At 40.9% G+C, this 19,253-nt stretch overlaps 1 protein-coding gene across 1 annotated transcript in view; it reads left to right on the top strand.

Annotated features, from left to right (window-relative positions):
• Positions 1 to 19,253, top strand: part of LOC146679073 (protein kinase C-binding protein NELL1-like) — a 312,233-nt gene that overhangs the window by 251,154 nt on the left and 41,826 nt on the right. Inside the window, exon 15 of the mRNA XM_085407775.1 lies at positions 17,099 to 17,194. Coding sequence (XP_085263901.1) covers positions 17,099 to 17,194 — 96 coding nt within the window. The remainder of the gene's footprint in view (positions 1 to 17,098; positions 17,195 to 19,253) is intronic.

The following is a 19,253-nucleotide window of genomic DNA, read 5'->3' as shown; positions in this document are numbered from 1 at the left end:
TGTATACTAAATGTTTTTCTACGTGTGTGTGTGTGTGTGTGTGTGTGTGTGTGTGTGTGTGTGTGTGTGTGTGTGTGTGTGTGTGTGTGTGTGTGTGTGTGTACGTACACATATTTTACAAATTAAATAGAGTAAACAATAAATAAAATATATAAAAATATACAGAGTTGAGACATGTGCAAAACAGTGGCATTACTGTACAGTATGGAGTGCATAATGTTGAAGTTCCAGTAGTGGAGGTGAGGTGTCTATGAAGTGTTCAGCAGTCTGATGGCCTGGTGGAAGAAGCTGTCTCTCAGTCTGCTGGTACGGGACCGGATGCTGCAGAACCTCCTGGAAGTAGTCTGAACAGTTTATGGCTGGGGTGACTGGAGTCCTTGATGATCCTCCCCGCTTTCCTCAGGCAGCGCTTCCTGTAGATGTCTTGGAGGGAGGGAAGCTCACCTCCAATTATCCGTTCAGAGCACCGCACTACTCGCTGGAGAGCTTTGCAGTTGTAGGCGGTGCTGTTGCCATACCAGGTGGTGATGCATCCAGTGAGGATGCTCTCAATGGCACAGTGATAGAAGGTCCTGAGGATGCGGGGGCTCATGCCGAATCTTTTCAGTCTCCTGAGAAAGAAGAGGCGCTGCTGCGCCTTCTTCACTGTTTTGTTTGTGTGTACTGACCACGTAACCATATCTGAGGTTCGCTCCAAGGAAGCAGGTATGTATGTTACTTTTTACTACCTGCTCTAGTAGCCTTAAGAAATTTACTGGGTATATGACTTTGACATTTTAAATAAATAAATACGTACATAAAATAGAGGCTGTTTTAAAACAGAGAGTATTTCATCTGGGACTGAAAAGCACAAAGCTCGGAGGCTCTAGGCTCCAAAACACTTTAGTTCAAATCTGCAGGCCATGGCTGATTTATGGCAGACTGCAGGCTTCACTTGTACACACACACACACACACACACACACACACACACACACACACACACACACACACACACACACACACACACACACTCAAATAACAAATAGACAAGTAGAGGAAGCATTTGAATGGGATAACACTGTGTGACTGTAGCTGTTTCTCTTACTCACAGCTATTACTGTGGATTTTACTTTAAACAGGTACTTCAGTTGTAATTACTTGTTGAGAAGTGTTAGTTCTGTGCACTTTTAATTGTGCACTGGTGCATTCTGAAAACAAAGTCAATAAGCCAAACGCTGCTTCAGTCCCTACAATAAGGGAAATGTATTTACTGAAAAAGGAGCCCTGAATTATATTCCTTCTACTAGTTATTTGTTTATGTTATACACCACATGTATGTTCTAATTATTGCTGCTTTCAGAGAAAAAAAGCGCACTTGTAAAAGATACAATCAGACAATAGTTCATCAGTCCACATGACAGGATTCACCGTGTATAGATTTATGACAACATGTGGTGTGGTGTGGTGTGTGTGTGTGTGTGTGTGTGTGTGTGTGTGTGTGTGTGTGTGTGTGTGTGTGTGTGTGTGTGTGTGTGTGTGTGTGTGTGTGTGTGTGTGTGCATGCTTTTGTGTATCTGTGTTTTTCCAGGTTCTTCAGCTAATTAATTCATTGTTTTTGCCAAACAGGAAATTTGGCAAGAATAAAGCAGTCTTTTTCTTATTCATATGATATTGGACGTGGTAAATAGCATACCCTGGGTTGCTTCAAAGAGAATTTGCCTTGGATTTAGACACTGATTATTGGGTGTTTTCTACAGACAGAAGCCCCAGGACACAAGGAAAAAAGAGTTATAAACCCAAAGTGTAAAAGTTTGTTTGAGTTTTTGGACTACGATATTCATTATGAGAAGAGATACTTCAGTCACGAACAACATGCAGGCCCACTATGCAATGCTGCTATGATAGCATATTAAAAACGGGGTAAACCTGGAGTGTATGGATATGTAGTTGAGACCTCATTGTTTTTGACAAACTGAAAGAAATAAAGCAGCAGCCATCTCCTGAGAGGATGATATGATCGTTTCTGTTCTCCTCACTCTCTTTTAATAGCAGCTGCTCTTCTACCTGATGTGTCTTTCACCATTGTGGGGCTCACACACACACACACACACATCCAAATCAGTGTCTCATTCACAGTCTGTTTCAGTGCAGATTTCTAAGCTGTCGCTTCAATCATCTTATTTCTCCTCGTTCTTGTCTTATCATCTGTTTCCCATTGCTAATCCATCATCTGTCTATTCCACGTGCTGTCAGGATGATAGGTCTACTACTCAGTAAGACTTTTTGCTTGTTATCATTTTCAGCGTATTCGTGGTGAGTCAGTGGAGAGATACAGATACACTTTTCTGTCTACAGAACTACAGCTTATTCAAGTTTTCCAAACCAGTTTTTGGGGAGTGACGATAAAGATGCGGGAAGTACAGAAAAGTCCCACACGTATTGAAACTGATTTTACTTCATGAGTGAGTACAGTAGGATGGAGTTGGAAATGGCTCAGCAGTGCTACAAAAAAAAGTTACAACTGACAGTTTAATAACTAAAGTTTCCCTTGATTTTACTTCCATATGGGTCAGTCAATGAAAATCAGCACGTGTGTCATGATCCTGGGTCTTCGATCAAGCGTTTTGTGTTTTGTTTTGTGTATTGTTGTGATATATTTTGGTTTTTGGTTGTGTTCTTCCTTAGTTTAATGTTTCGTCATTTCTGTCTGTGTTTTCCTCTGTGTAAAGTCCGGGTTTCTCAGTCTGTGTCTTTGCCTGTGTGAGTTCCTGTTTTATTTTGTAGGTCTGCGTCTCCCATCAGTGTTTCTGGTTTCGCTTCCCCTTGTCTCGTTATGTCCAATTACTCCCAGCCGTGTCTCCCTCCTGTTTCCCATTCCCTGATTGCCCTGTGTATATTTAAGCCCTGTGTTTTCTCATGTGCATTGCTGGTTCGTCTGTGTTATTTGGTGTTTTCTGGTGTGCGTTGTCGCCCTCTCTGGTTCCCCTGCATCTATCGATGGCTCCCTGCACCTCCGTTTGTGTCTCAAGGTTTCAGGTTAGCTTTATTCTTAGTTTTCCCAGTTTAGGTTTTGTCAGTTCTGTTCTTGCCACCCTCGCCTTTTGTTGATTGCTGTCCTCCTCAATAAAGCTCACTCTCATCTTAAGCTGTGCTAGCACTTTGGGTCCTTTAATAATTTACACACGACTTGCCCCGCAAACCGTGACAGAGTCCCTCCTGGCCCCCTCACAATTCACAGATTTCAATTTTAAAACCTTTTTTGTACAACAACTGTAAAGTAATGATGCCATGCAAACCTTCATAGTGTCAAGATTTTGCAACAAGCTGTCCCTGAAGTACAAACGCCTAGGTTGAAATTTGATTATTTATTTTTTTGCGAGGTCTTATTTTTCCCACCTTTTTTTTTCCTTTTTTTTTTTTTTTAATCCTCATAACTAGTTGCTACCACTACTACTGTGCAAAACACTTTCTTTCTTAATATCTTCCTTTGAAGCAGTCAGACTTGCCTGTCATTTTTGTTAAGTGGTCTTTAGCAGTATTTCTCCAGGCTTTCTTAAGCTCTTTCTGAGTTTTTCCTTGGACTGCTTTTTACTCACTTTCAGTCCAGTCCTCATAGCTCACTGTTTCCAGTTGGTGTGAAAATAGAATCAATTGGAAATTTTTGGTTCAAATCATTTTCATTATGTACAGAAGGCATCCAGACCGACACACAGCAGCCTTGAGCCATAAAACAGAGTGGAGGCTCTATCATGGTTTGGGGTTCCATTTCAGCCACTCACGTTGGGAAAAGTACCATCAGACTGACCATGCAGCACCATGTGAAAACCATCCACCATCCATCTAAACCACCATGATTGGCAACAGTTTCATTTTTCAGCATGATAGTGATCATAAATACATTGCCAATGCAGTAAAAGCATACCAGGATATAAGGAATGCAATGGAACAATAGCAGTCACGGACTGGCTTCCCCAAAACCCAGACCTCAAGCCATGTGTGCTCATCTTGGCAAAGAATAGTAAAGAAGGCACCCATAATCCAAAGAAGAGGGAATTATTTGATCCACTGCTGAATTTTATATATAACGCGCTTCCATTCATTTTGCACTTTTCAATAAACCACTGCAGCTATTACCTATTTTCCTACAAAATGTTAAGAAATAAGGAGTGGCTCTAGAGTTTTGCACAGCATTCTAAGTACAGGATTTCATCTCATTTCTCTTAGGGACAGCATAATTTTCTCATGTATATACCTTTTTAAAACCAATGATTGTAGTCTACTGTGGATACTACCTCAGGATTTCAGTGAGGATGAAGACTCATATCTCAAACTGATCAGTTTGTGTGTGTTTGATGTTTCTGGTGTTGTGAAAGAGTGGGACTTAAAAAAGAAATGATCTTATAGTGCGAAGTGTCTGTTTGTATTGTTATGTAAACAAAAAGGAGAGAAAAAAAATGCCATGTTTGAAATAAGTGAAATTTTTTAAACACAACCCTCCGTGTGAAATCGAATTCATCACTATATGATATGCATCCCTCCTCCAGCTTCCAGCAGCATGGGTCATGGGTAATTCCGCCACTACATCTCGCCTCTCAGCAGTAAGCGTCATGTTATCAGCGAGGCAGAGGCAGCAGCAGAGGTTGGAGAAGACAGTGGTGTCAGCTGCCTACCTGTGTGTGTCAGTAATGGATTCAGATACAGGGAGTCGCACATCCCGTGCCGCCCTCTGTTATGAAAGCTCCTCACATCCAGCTGCCAAGGGCGTCCCTGCTCCTCACCCCTCCCCTCCCCCTCACTGTGCTGATAGGTTCATGCCCCCCATGACTCTTCAGCAGATGAAAATAGATAAAATCATCCAGACATGGTGTGAACTGACAGTTAATGTTTGCCACACACTGATTCAGTTGAAACACAGACAGTGAGTTGAATATATTTCTATTTTTATTTGCTTCTTATTCACTTATTCAGTATTCAGCAATAGCATTTTTTTAATACTTAGGAAACTGTATAACAGACAAAACTCACACAACAGAGATAATTCTCTTACCATGCTTATTATTTGTATTCCCCAAACTTCATATTGGACTTTGCTTCTACTTAAAAATAAAGTAAATATACAGTCATCACTACGCCCACACTAGCATCTAAGCAGATAAAAAAATATTACTGATACTAATTGCCGGCTTTGTTGTCATCCTAAAGAATCGCACATAAGTTTCATAATTTTATGCCAGTACCTAATAAATGTATTCACCCACACAAAAGGATGTTAAAAACCCAGCTTTAAATACAAGCTTAAAGCTTTCTTTAAACGTGTGTTTCTGAGCCACTCGTAAGAAGTGGAAATGAGCTAAAAAGACAACACCAACACAGCATCACCTGTTAATTTCTTAGCAAACGTTGGCTCATTTAAAAATCCGGCAGAGACACAGCGACGCTAACATCCATCTGGAGATGTGTCTGCACAAGCCTGACTAACTATTCGCATTATACCCAACCGTCTTAGTCTGTTCTATAGTCTCAAATAAGCATTTTTGTGGGATTAACTTTCAGATCTCATATCCTGTAGCTTTTTTTCTCATTTCAATTGACTCTTCCCATTTAGAAGTACTATAATTAGTTATATCCATACTTAAACCCATTACAAGAGCATATCATTTTTATACTTATTCAATCTGAGTACATAACCCAGCAGCTCATCAGGTACATGTATAAAGCTGAGTGTAAGGTAAAGCAAATGCAAATATTTTCACAGCACTCTCTTATTTTTGGATATTATAAAAGTGTGACTCTGGATTAGGGTTGACTGGAAGTGGACGTGCATCTTGGGTAAAGGACCCGCTCATTTTATAGTGGCATCAAGCAGACTCGTGCGGTAATGGATATCTGTGTACACAAGAAAATGGAGTTGTATTTCTGCGCCTGAAGTGTAATGCCTGGAGAGAGAACACAGCGCGTTGAATGCTTTTAAAGTGAAAACCAAGAATCCCAGGGGAGCATTTAAGCGCTGACAGCTGTTTTACATCTAGAAAATGTGGCAAAAAAAAAACTTTGTCAGTTTGCTTGAGGTTTGGTTTTTTGCTTTTTGTTTTGTTTTTTTTCTTTGCTTGTCTGATGAATAAACAAATGGCACCTCTGCGTTAGCTCAGTCCTCTGCTGCCATCTGCTTCTGCAGGCAACCTTTCAAACTGTCTTTGCTCAAACACTTTAGCCATGTGTTCACAGGTGCACTTAAATGAAAGCCTGAAATGAAAGGTTGATCAGGCCGTGCTTGTAATGATGATTGTGAATGAAAGTATCTGACTTTCTTTTCACCGTCCCAACATCCACAGTGAGATAGTAGCAGGTCCCCCCTGCCTTCCCCAAAACTGCTTTGTAAGTTTCCCTAAAATCGCTGGTCACTTACCTGCATCTTTCACACTCCTCCAGCCCTGAGCATTCTGAAATGTGAGGAGGCTCGTTCCAGAGCGTGGAATCTCCTGAACCACCTGGCAGAATTAAGTGTTGTGTCAGCAGTATTGATCAACCACCCCTTCAACCCTCTGCAGATACATTATGGCAGTAAAAATCTCCCTTAATGTGTCTTTAATCCATGCCGACTGCCTGGCGCAAGTCCTTATTGTCTTGTAAGTGCAGTCATTATCTGTGATGTTCAGTAAATGCCCAACAGAGAGTACAGCCAAGGGTGAACTACTGTTACTCTGATGCATAGTAAAGTGAGGCATTTGTATGAGTAAATGGATTGGCATTAATTCCTTCTTAGCTGCACTTTTGGCCTGCTCAGCACTTCCTTGCAGGCTGCCAGTGGACTTCTAACTCTGCATTTAAGCCTGCTGCTATGCATTCATATAAATGGAAGCAAGACAGACAGACAGACACACACACACACACACACACACTGCAGCAGGAGAAAGAGGGAGGAGGCATTTTTCTTCCTATGAGATGAAGGATGTTGAAGAGAGAGAATATAGTAGAAGATGTTGAGCCTCCATTATCTGGATACCCCTGCGTTCCTCTGTCAGAACTAATAGATGTTGTTTTCAGGAAGGCTCCTTTATATTGTGCATAATCTCTTTCCCTCTGTGATATCAGCACCTGTTGGAAGATATGAAAGGATCTGAGAGTGGAGGCTAAGGTTTACATTTAAAACTTTCAGGGCATAGATTGATTGCTGCAGACCAGAGCTGTTCAACATCTTTGAAGAGGATGCTAGGAATAAGGTGGATTGGAAGCTGTGGCTAACTGAACCAACTGTAAAAAGAAAGATTTTACTTCTAAGGCCCTTTTTTTGGTAACGATCTTGAAAAAAAATGTTAATTTATAATTAATGCATCTTTAGTAGTTTAATTACCCTTAAAAACTTAAAATATAATTAATAGTGTTTAATAATCAATAATGTATGTGTCATTATTCCTTAAACTTGATGAGTGATATGTTGCATCATGTATTGTGTCACAGCTGTTAAGAAACAGTAACAGTTCAGTTCTGGCAGCATGAGAACATTATGACTTTTATATAGTGTTTTCTTATTCTAAGTGACCACTCAACATTTTAAACACACTCACCGGCCACTTCATTGGAAACATCTACTGAACTGCTTTACAGTGCAAACACCTAATATGGCAATCACATGGCAGACGATCAGTGCAAGACAAACTGCTCAAACTGAGTATCAGAATGAGGAACTAAGGTGATTTTAAGTGACTTCTGTGCAGGTAGCATGATTCTTGGAGCCAGATAGGTTGGTGTGAGTACTACACAACGTACTGATCTCCAGGGATTTACCTGCACAAGCAGGAAAATGTCTAGGGTTTACAGAGAATGGGCCAAAAATAATGTTATCTGGTAGAAAATTATTTGTTAATGTCAGAAGTCAGAGGAGAAAAGCCATGCTCCTTTGAGGTGATAGGAAGACTACAAATGACCTCTCCTTACAATCAAGGTGTGCAGAAGAACAGTTCTTAATGCACAACAGTCTCTGAAGACGCTTCCTCCAAGGAAGGTACGTAAATGGGGTTAACGAGATCCTCGTAGCATTTTGTCTACCACCCAACTTTATCCTCAGCTGAAGTCAGTAGCACCCAACTCCCACTGTACACCATTTGAACAGAGCACCACTTTCCTGGGTCACCTGATGATTTGCCAGAATCAATTAGTGGCCAGCTGAAAGTCTTGTTCCATCCTAAACCCACTTTCATAGTCCCAAATGCTTACCAAGCCCAATAAGACTCTCTTAGGCTAATGGCTCCCATCAGCTATGGTGCCCACCATCAGGTTTGGTGATTATCACCATAACAAGCATCAACCACCCTTTGGTTAATATGGAGATCCAAAACATTGTCCATTGAGTCTCAATAGTCCCAGCCTCACTTGAAATTTTATTGAACTACTGCTGGAGGTGGGAATTGAAGTGCTCACCAGGACCTGCACCAGATGCTCCCAGCACAACCTCTCTAAGTCCAGTATCCTCCCCCACCAACTGATACATCTCAGTTGATATCCAACTCAGGTGATCAGTTGGTAGCTCATTTCCTCACTTCACCCGAATGTCCAAAGCTTGTGGCCGCAAATCTGAAGAATATCCAGTGAGTGGCAGTTCTCTGGGGGAAAATGCAAAATTAGTGATTGACCTGCACTAAGGTGTCCTGGTCTCAAATGCACTTACAAACACCCTGATGCTTGATCAGGTGTCCCTTATGGACAAACTGTGATTGGCACAAAGGCACAATAATAAAACAACACTGGAGACTACATCAAACAGGCTGTTTTTCTCAATTGCGCCCTTCCAGGTCTCGATATTATGGCCTGTGTGTGTGTGTGTGTCTCCAACACAAGTCTCCCGGTGGAGTACTCTCCAGTGCCCTACTCGGTAAATCCAAGAAGGCAGGGTTCTCTGAACTGTCATTCTCCACATAAGTGTAAATGACAGAACAAGAGCCAGAGCCAATTACCCCACCTAAAGGTTAGGGAAGCAACCCTCCCATCCAGTGGGGAACACCCCAAAATATAGGCAGCAAACTAAGGGGATACAAGTATACCCACCCCTGCCCACCCCTCTGACGGAGGGCAATGAATGATTGGAGCACAGTCCAACTCATCTTCAGGGATCTGAAGAGGCACAGGCACAGATCATAGGCCCTGTGTTGCATGATTATATAATTATTTTCTCTTTCCCTTTACATGCGGCATTGCAGCATGCAAAATTAAAAGTACTGAAAATTAGATATTTCAAATTTGATAATTATTTAACAATTTCTTACTATGACTTCATTATCAAAAAGGCTAACAATGTTCTTATCAGTTTTCATTTTTCTGTCATAGAATTCCAAAGCTCGCCTTTCCCCTTTCACACCTACTTGAATTTGTCGAGCATTCATCTTTCCCAACAATATTCCTGCTCCTAATTCAGAGATGGAACCTTGGACACCCAACGACCGTGAATATGACTGTTAGCCACGGCACAGAGTGGAATGATTTCATTCTTGCCACCCACTGGAAAGCAATCTAGGCCTGTAATGGGAAACTCAAATAGCAAATCTGTGGGTATAAGCATGTCTTGAGAAGTCACGAGTCAGCAACAGGCTCAGTTAAGCAATGAGATAGTTTAGCAGGAGGTCAAGAGACTTACAATTAAAGGAGGGCACTTTCTTTCTTGGAGCTCTGGGTCAGTCTATTTGTCGCTGTGGTGGGTTCTCATAATGACATGTAGAGGAGGCAATTAAGGGAAGAGCTGGAGAGGTGGAAAAGTGGGGAAAAAAAGAAGAATTTATTGAATGTTAAAAAAAAAAAGGAAGGGGGGGGGGGGGGGGGGGAAGATTATGGAAAGAGGTGAAGTGTTGGTGAGATACTTTGTATAAGCCAGCAGTGAGACTAGAGTTTTAGAGGCTTGAGAACTGAACCTTCAAACAGTAAATATAAGGTTTTGGTGTCAGAAGGGAGGAAAGGGGAATCACTTTCTGCAACCACAATCTAAGGAGGTGGCACAGGGTACAATACAATTCTACTGCTCTTCTTTGTCTTCTATATGGTGCCATTCCATTGAAATGGGATGTTCCCTGCTGTTTGTTGAACAAGAGCGACACATTGCTATTCTTTTCTCAATCTTATTCGGAAATGGAAAACCATCAGTACCACACATTATATGTATGGTGCATGTAGAAAAACAACAAGAGCTGTAAACAACTGGCTTCTCATCTCAAAGAACGCCTCCACACCACAAGATCTATCAGGGCAAATGAAAAAAAAAAGGCCTCGAGCAGACCTTCCCAAAGTGTGGGGCCCGCCCCCTAGGGGGGCGCAGAGCCATGGCAGGGGGGGCGGTATGAAAAGGAAAAAACAAAACGCTTGGACACTGCTAGCACGGGGCGCCCGCAGAAACGTAAAGCAGGAGATGAAGCATAGCTGAATATGTTTCCAAACCAACTTCATTCTAAGCCAAAGACTAGAAAATCTGGTGAAGCATATCTTCCCTTTGGTTTCACCTGCACAAGTGCCAAGGTAGGTCTCCCCTGCAGAATTGATTTTCCCTTCGTTGGGAGCAGTGCTGGGCTCTTCAAATCACGGACAAACAGTATCCCACATTCGTGATTTTTAGTTCACAAACACTTCTTGTAATGACTAACTACTCCTGACATTTTAGAGATGTTAGCTCTTTATACAGTAAAGTTACAGCAGGATACAAATAATATCAGGCTGATCCTGCCACGATTTGTTCCCCCGGTTCAAATCACAGACAAACAGTATCCCACAGCTGTTTATGTTTTTAAACCCATTTTGCACAGAGAGGCATTTTTTGAAAAATGTATTGATAGCAATGTTGAATATTATTACGCAGGAAAAAACAACTACACGTAAAATAATCACACCGTGACGCCTCTGCCTTTCTAATTGGAGGGACAGTAACTGCGTGTAAAACCTGCTGATTAACAGTATTTTGTCTCTATCTGCCATTCTGCAATTCATCTCATGTAAACAATAACGTGGTGCACAGCGTGACGTGAAAAAGGGCACATACCTTTGACGTTGTGTGACGAACTCTGTATTCCTCGTCCACACGTAAACGCAAAAAAGGAGTTTTAAAAATCTCAGTTTCCGGTGATTTGAAATGCCGTTTGCGTGTGGACGAAACAGCTTTTTTCAAAAATACCTGTGTAGGTGTGGATGTACTGTAAAAGATTTAGTAGTTTATTTTATTACTACCTGTAATTTATTGCAGAGTACTTGTATTTGCTTAATTGTTTATTAAATGTTTGAGGTGTAAAATAAACCGCAATGGAGCAAAATATGGGTGTGTGTCATAGCTGGACTGGCCATCGGGCATACCGGGCATTTGCCCGGTGGGCCGCTGGCGATTTTTTTGTTTTTATGGGCCGATGGATTTTTTTTTTAGGAAGGGTATATATAATGAAAGGTGTTGGATTGGGTAATTGGTCATGATCGACTCTGGGCTGGACCAATTACAGCCGAGGAGACGGATTTACCCTCCCCCTTGTTTAGCAATCACGTGATTTTCGCGCATTGCATGCCGGGCACTAGTGGCAAAACAATCCAAGTACCGCATCAAATGCAAGCATTTGCAGCACCGCTAAACGTTCATTCTCCGGTTCCAATACCTTCTTGTTTTTTCTTTGCCGCACAAAAAAGGAATGTACAAAACAAAAGGAGAACAATGCCGGTCCGTACAAAGACAGACTCTACGAAAAGACAAAGAAAAGATACGAGAAAAAATCAAAGGAGTGAAAGGGTCAGACCCTTACGAGCACACAGAGTGGACAAAAGACGTTAGCGTGCTGCCCAACTTTCACCACGGTCAGATTTATAATTATACGCTTCTTGGAGTGAGTGCATACACTCATGAAGTTTAGTAACTTCAGGCCACTGCAACAAGCCCAGGTACAGTTTACTGACGGATGGGTGCAGGACCTTGAAATGCACCGTGTAGAACGAAAGACCATCGTACGAACAAAGGTAAGTTTACCAGTCTCACAAATCGTCGTCATAAATACACATTCGTTAACAGTTTATTAATATAACCTTTGAGCTCAACGGTAATTAATTAGCAGTGGAAATAATTTCTGGTTCATTACAGAAATGTAGCAGTGACAATAATACTGTATGCTGTAATCGTACTGGAGAATTAGTGATACAAAACAACTGTTTTATCCTGTGAATAAAAGTATATGTTTTTGTCAATGTACCATAATAACAGAAGCGAAACGCAATATTGTGTCAGGACAATTCACTATTTATGCACAATAAACAAAGGAGCATAGCGCGACAATTTCTGTTCAGCGCCAGACTTGCTTGTAACCTATATCACCAATTATGTTAAGAAAAATGACGTATTAACTACTACAAAACTCTGACCTTTGTGGGAATGCTTGGAGCAGACTAACCTGTGAGCTGGAGTGTTCTGGGACGTTATATTTGGTATATCCAGACCATCCGTCGGCTCTTACTTCGGAAACATGGCTTAAATTTCTCTTCAACGACGTAATCCGATTAAAAAAAACGATCTCTTTACCCGTCGGCTTCCCGTGGCTGTCATGCAACCGGCAGTTAATAATACAACAGCTTCTTGCCATTTTTTGGGTTTCTTTTTATCCCTGTGTAACTGAGTTCGCTAGTACCTCTTGCCACAAGTTCCCAGAATCCTTTGCGGTTTTACCCCTGAATGACGTCACATTTTCAATCTTTATCCTGGTGGGCCGGTCTCTAGTCAAAATGCCCGGGCCGATTTTTTGTCCCAGTCCAGCCTTGGTGTGTGTGGTTGGAGGATGTGTTAGTGCGTGTGCGTGCGTGCGCGGGGGGGGACATTTTTCTTGTAAAACAAAGGGGGGCCCAGCAAAAAAAGTTTGGGAACCACTGGCCTAGAGCAAGATGTACCTCCAGAGAAAAGTATACAGCCAAGTCCTGTCTTTTAGCGCTCCAGTATACCGAAGATGAAACCACACCCACCTGTCACTGAAAAGCTGCTGTGTTCTTAATTATACATAACGTTAAGCCTCAATATAATTAAAAGGGGTGAATTGTGTAAATGTTCACTTTCCATACAGCTGCCATGAACAGGCAAATAATTAGCTGTAGAGACTGTAACAGGTTTTTTTTTAATAATAGGCTATAAACATGTGCTCTAAAAGTGGCCGTTCTAACACGTACTTTATGGTAATTGAGTCACATTTAGTGCCTCAAGTAGTCACTTGATGAAGTGTAGTTTTCAGCAATTGCATAGCAACTTAATTTTTCAGCCTCAGAGGTTTCTCATTTTATTATACTGCATTTTTTTAAATGGGAATCACTGACAGGTATTGCTTTAATTTTTGGGGGCTGGTACTGTGTTTCACTCAAGACAGCAAAGTCTTACACTAATCTTATTCTTGTTATAATATCGGTTTATTACAGTATATTTAACTTTATCAGTCCTGCTTAAAGGCTTTTTTAAAAAAAAAAAAAGTCCAATAGGTTTTTTTCACATTTTCATTCAGCTGTTGGACTGGATTCCACACATTTACTCATTAACACACTATTACCAGTAAGCATGAGCAAAAGTTCTGGATTAAAAGTTTTAGTGTTGGCTTAATTCATCCAGCTATTTCTTGACAGGAATTAAAATACTGGAGGCAACTTGAAACCGAGGCTTGTTTTTTGGAAAGAAAACTACTGCCTTCAGTCATACAGCACGCCCACTCCCAGTGAAGCCCCCTCATCTTTGGAAGTCATTAGTTCGACAGGCAGGCGGCATTATGCTGATGGCGGTGAAATGATAATTAGAGTTGGAGATAGATTGAGTCAATATAAGTGTAATTAATTTTTAAGTGTGAGGTTTATTAGTAGAGAGGCGATCAGGCCACTAATGAGGGCCTGATAGAACTTCTTAAATAGTGCAACCAGATTAATAGCTCTAATAGCTTCTGGCAGTAGAATCTACTTTTATTTATTTGCTGCATTTGTTTGTATATTTAGGCCAACACTGGGTTGATCATTTGTGCTGACAAATGAGCTTTCTGTGTATTCATAAACCAAATGGAGACAAGCTGCTGCACAGATTACACACAGATATTACACTCACATACCCTATGTCTGTGACTTTAAATAGATTTTTTTTCTGCCCATTAAGGCTCATCTTTTTAATCGTGTCATTAATTAAGCTTAGAAATACTTAATGAACTTGCTCAATTAAGTCTGCCCTCTTTTTTGGTTTAATCCTCGCTTTAAGCACTGACTGACTGTCCTCTCTCCCTGCACCCACCCTTTACATCTGTTATGGGGAGGATATTTCTCTGCCAGCGCTCCTCAGACATCCTCTTCTCCTTTGTGTTGGTGCTTCACAGTGTGTACACTCGTTGAACAAAATACAGCCATTTCCGCTGCTAGCCTGCTTCTAGGAAAAGGCTGTAAGAATGTTGGGAACACATGCGCTCACATGAGAGATTTCCAAATCACTGCTAAATGAGGAGCAGTTACTTTAATTATTTTAGATTCTTCCTTGCGGACATGGTTTGCAGACCGATGACCTCTAGTGTTAGTGAAAAAATGATTCTCTTTTAAACTGTGTGATAGTGTTATACTAATATCAATCAGGAATTTACCCTGATATATACCAAGAATTAATTAGGCCAAGAATTAATTTTCAATCCACTGATCACTGTTTACAAATGCTGGTGGTTTATTATTTGAAAAAAAAATCTAATAAAAGGCTAAAACATCTGATGATAGCTGTGATTGCGTTCCAGCAAATAGCATCCTGGACCAAACTCAATTCATTTGAACTGAATCAGCTACACAAGATGAACACCAATGAATTCTCACATTGCCTCGCCACATAACCCCAGACCACAGTAGGCCATCTCATCAGTACTGACCTTTCATGGAAAACAACGCCATATTATCAGTAGAAGAACTGTAAAATCTAATAAGCTACCAGTATCTAAAACAAATGCAACCTCACTGCATTAGAAGAACTAACAACAGTTTACTTCAGATAGCTAAATCAGGCAACCTGTTCATTGTGAGTGCCAGTAAGCAGTACTAAATGAATTAGTTCAACTGGCGTTTATGGCATAATTAACAAATTCATTTAGTATGACTCGCTCTGAAAAATCAAGTCATTCAAAGTGCTGTGACCTCACAATGAACAAGCTGCCTTAACTGACGCAAACTTAAATGAAGGTAAAAAGTTTGCATATATCTTTAATAAGTGTCAGCAACTTATGACGTCTGTCAAGGAGGTTGTGTTTTTGTAGTCTTTGCGTGTCACTGGTAATCTGTAAATGCAATAGCTCAAAAAGTTTCAAAGGAAATTCTGATGAAACTTTGTAGGGGTGTAGAGTGGGGTCATATTAGTAAATCTATTAAAATTTGACATGCATCCATCAAGGTCTTCAGGGTCAACTTAAAAAGCCTTATAACTTGTATGTGTTGCCAACATATAGAAAGAACCAATGTAAAGATTTTAAATATGATGTCAAATTTGACCTCTGACCTTTCCTTCAAGGTAAATACATGATCTTAAGGCCAACAATAATATAATAATAATCTTATATATAATCTTCTTTGGTTTTGATAACATATAGGCATATAGGGAATGATTTATGGGGATAATAAATGTCACGTTACTTTAGACCTCCAAGGTCAAATGAGGTCAAAATTCCCATAAAATCTCTTTTATCTTTAAAACTATACTTAAAATCCTACTGCCTTTGTTTTATGATACTCATATATGGTAAATAAATGGTAAATGGCCTGTATTTATATAGCGCTTTACTAGTCCCTAAGGACCCCAAAGCGCTTTACATATCCAGTCATCCACCCATTCACACACACATCCACACACTGGTGATGGCAGCTACATTGTAGCCACAGCCACCCTGGGGCGCACTGACAGAGGCGAGGCTGCCGGACACTGGCGCCACCGGGCCCTCTGACCACCACCAGGGTGGGGATTATAAACATAGCATTATAGTTTGCTGCCAAATATCATGTCACGTTTAGCCTCTGACTTCACTTTCCTATTTCACGTCTGCTTTTCTTTCAAGTTGACCCCAAAATGTGTTATACATCTAAAGAAAGTATAGTATTCAAGCAGGGCTTTTTTGAAACAGTCGTGTCAATCTTTTTGCAGGGCACTGGAAAATGATCAGAGTTTTCATGTAAGCACTTGTGTTATATTCTTGCTTGGCACCGTGGTGGAAAAGTTATCATAATGACCAAGCACAAAAAAAAAGAAGTGAGGCAGAAATTCAGTACGTGCTAGGATTTTATCACATTGAGGAACAACAGCAGCTCAGGTGGTGCTGCAGGTTGTCCTTGACACAGATCTCATCCTGATGTTCAGGTCAGCTCCTTGCACAGTTGCCATGTGTGTGAGTGGTTGAAACTGTAAAGTGTTCCTGCTGTTATGTTGATAGATAGATGTGCTAACGTGAAATCGGCCCCATTTGCTAGTCGCACATAATAAGAACACATATTTTCCTTGCTGCATTTTGTCCCTTTGCTGTCCAATAGTCAGTAAAAGTGCATGCATCCACTGAAGGATACAGTAGAATTTTTAGTGCCATCTGGTTACTGGTTCTTTAAACGTGTTTCACTTTCCTCAGTCGCTAACTTGGTCTGATTTTCTGAACTGTACAGTAAATGTGCTGTAAAGCTTAAAAGGCAAAAGACAGTCATTTATCCGTTGCTCGTAACAAATTGCAAAAAAATGCAACTTTCTCCTTAAAAGGCAACACAATGTTCAGCCATCCTCCCAGAAATTTGATAGTTTTTTAGCTGCCTTTTACATGACCACTTGAAAGCACACTTTTCTCTCAGATATAAATCTGAGGCAAGGTTACAGTTTTGATCTGTCTTTTTTTTGTCTTCTTTATAATGAACAAACACTGCAGCATAAAAACCACCATTTCTAAGCCCGTGTGAATGGTGAGCGTGAGTAGTCCCTCCCAGAACTATTAACGCATCTTGTAAAGATAGTCAGGGGAGCTTTTTGTAGCGTGTAATGCTTTTACAACATCACAAAAACCGCAGGATTTCAAAGGCTTTTCTGTGGCTGTGCTATTCGGGTCACAGAGGGGGGAAAACACAAAAAACTGAACTAATATATTTTTGGTTTCTCTTTCTAGCCTTCTGTGAGGAGGGATGCCGAAGCGGCGGGACCTGTGTGTCTCCCAACACGTGTGTCTGTCCCTCGGGATTCACGGGACACCGCTGTGAGACAGGTAAGACCTGAGGACATCACCTGACCCCACACCTCTCATCTGTCCAGTTTGTTCAGCCGTCTGTCCCAATTAAAATCTGACACGAGCATCACGTTGTTTTTATTGACTTTCAGGAATGACATCGGCAGGATGGTCATTAGATGTTTTCTTTTCCTACTTCACTCTACACACACACACACACCTACACACACCTACACACACACACACATTTTCATGCTCTGGCTTTAAAGTGTTGTTTAAATTGGACACTGCAGAGATTGAAGCTCCCAAGAGAGTCATAGAAAGAGTCAGCTAATTGTTCCCTACCTTCCTCTTCTCCTTCCTTCCACCTTCTTCCTTTCTCCCTCTCCTTTTTCACTCTCCCCATCATTTCCCCCAGTTGTCCTTCCTCCTTTCTTTTCTTTCTTTTCATTTTCTCCTCCTTTGTCTTCTAACTTCTCTCGTTTCTCCTTCCTTATGTCTTTTTCCAGTTTTATAAGCTACTTCTCTTTACCTCTTTTGCTTCCTTTCATCCTCTGCCCTCCTTCCCTGACCTCTTCTTGGCTCTCCTCTGCTTGCTCATTTTCTCCTTTCCTCCTCCACCCTTGTCCTTGTCTTTCTTTTTACCCCCCCCCCCCCCCCCCTTTCCATTTTCTCCCCAGATTCTGTTCTTGCTTTCCCCTTGTTCTTTTTATTCCTATTAGCTTACTCCTTTACCTCTCTTGTCCATCTATCTCTACTTACACAACCTCTGTCTTCCTCTCGCTCCTGTCCCATCCTCCCCTATGCCATTAAACCTCCCGTCTCTGTGGTCTAATTTCGCTGAAGTGATCAACCTGCTCACATGGAGCACAGGAGTCACGGGTCAGCTATTTGTAGCATGTTGCCATGGTTTCTCTTTAGATAGGTCAGACAAAACCTTCATATTTTTACATATTGAATACATCATTTGTGCTGCTGTCAGTCAGCCTCCTAATATGTAAGTGTAATGCAGAGGAAGATTCTCTTTGCTGTTTTATTTTGTGTGTGTGTTATCTTCATCACACATTTTAGACCAGCACCAGTGTCTTGAAATTAAATCCACACTGTGCATATTGAACTGATCAGACTTAATTAGGCTGTATAGCACATCTTCATTAGGAGGGAAAAATCTATGGGCATGATAATTTAACTCATTCCAAGTCTGATCTCAGAAAGCAGCCTAACTCTGAAGGCTCCAAACTGTAGTCAGCTACTCATGAGGATAACCAATCAATTAAAAATAAAAGTTTCAAGACCAGACAAGAAAGAAAGGTATCATGCTTGAAATCATGAAAGACAGAGACACTACTGGTTTGATTTCAAATGTTCATAAGGCTTAATTTGTTTCCTGCACTGGGTCTCCCCTGGTGACGACCAGTCTGCTGTTTCCAGCTTAAAAATCGATCCCATGTTCTTTTAGGACACGTCTCTCCCTGCGATGCTCTGATCCAGAGTATACCCTTACTGTTTGGTCAAACATCATTCTCAGATACTCCCTGAAGATTGTGAATCAAATGAAAAAAACAAAACAAAAAACATACACTTTATGAGCCAAATGTCTCAGTACACACCTGTGTAGCATCCAATCATTTGTTCAAACAAGAGGAGGCAAGACGTGTTTCCAGGTTTAGAGAGAAAGGGGACTGTGCTGTGTCATACATCTATACGCTGTACCACAGCTTAAAGTCTGGACCTCATTAAACATGTAAGGCAGGCTTAAATTTCTACATGCAGATACAGATACTCGGGTTGCAAAGACACCGGAAGGTAAGTTACACAAAAGAGAGACATCACTGCGTGACACAGACTGATCCTCCACTTTTTTCTCTCAAATTCATAACAATCATGAATCTACTAAAAGAATAACTTCCATCTCTATGACCTAACCACAGATCTGAAAAGGAATGTAAACGGAAATTCAAATAATATTGCCTGCAACATGTTTTTTATCAGCTCTGATTTCGATGTTACATAAAATTACTGAAATATAAATTTCCACATTTAATCCATCGTCTGCTATAAGAGCACAGAATGGCTTTAAGAGCATATGGAAGTAGCT

This window comes from Rhamphochromis longiceps, linkage group LG1 (assembly GCF_057381845.1).
Source record: "Rhamphochromis longiceps isolate RC_006_pf linkage group LG1, R_longiceps_female_GT1.1, whole genome shotgun sequence".
Lineage (NCBI taxonomy): Eukaryota > Metazoa > Chordata > Actinopteri > Cichliformes > Cichlidae > Rhamphochromis > Rhamphochromis longiceps.
This window is presented reverse-complemented; position numbering and strand designations above follow the sequence as displayed.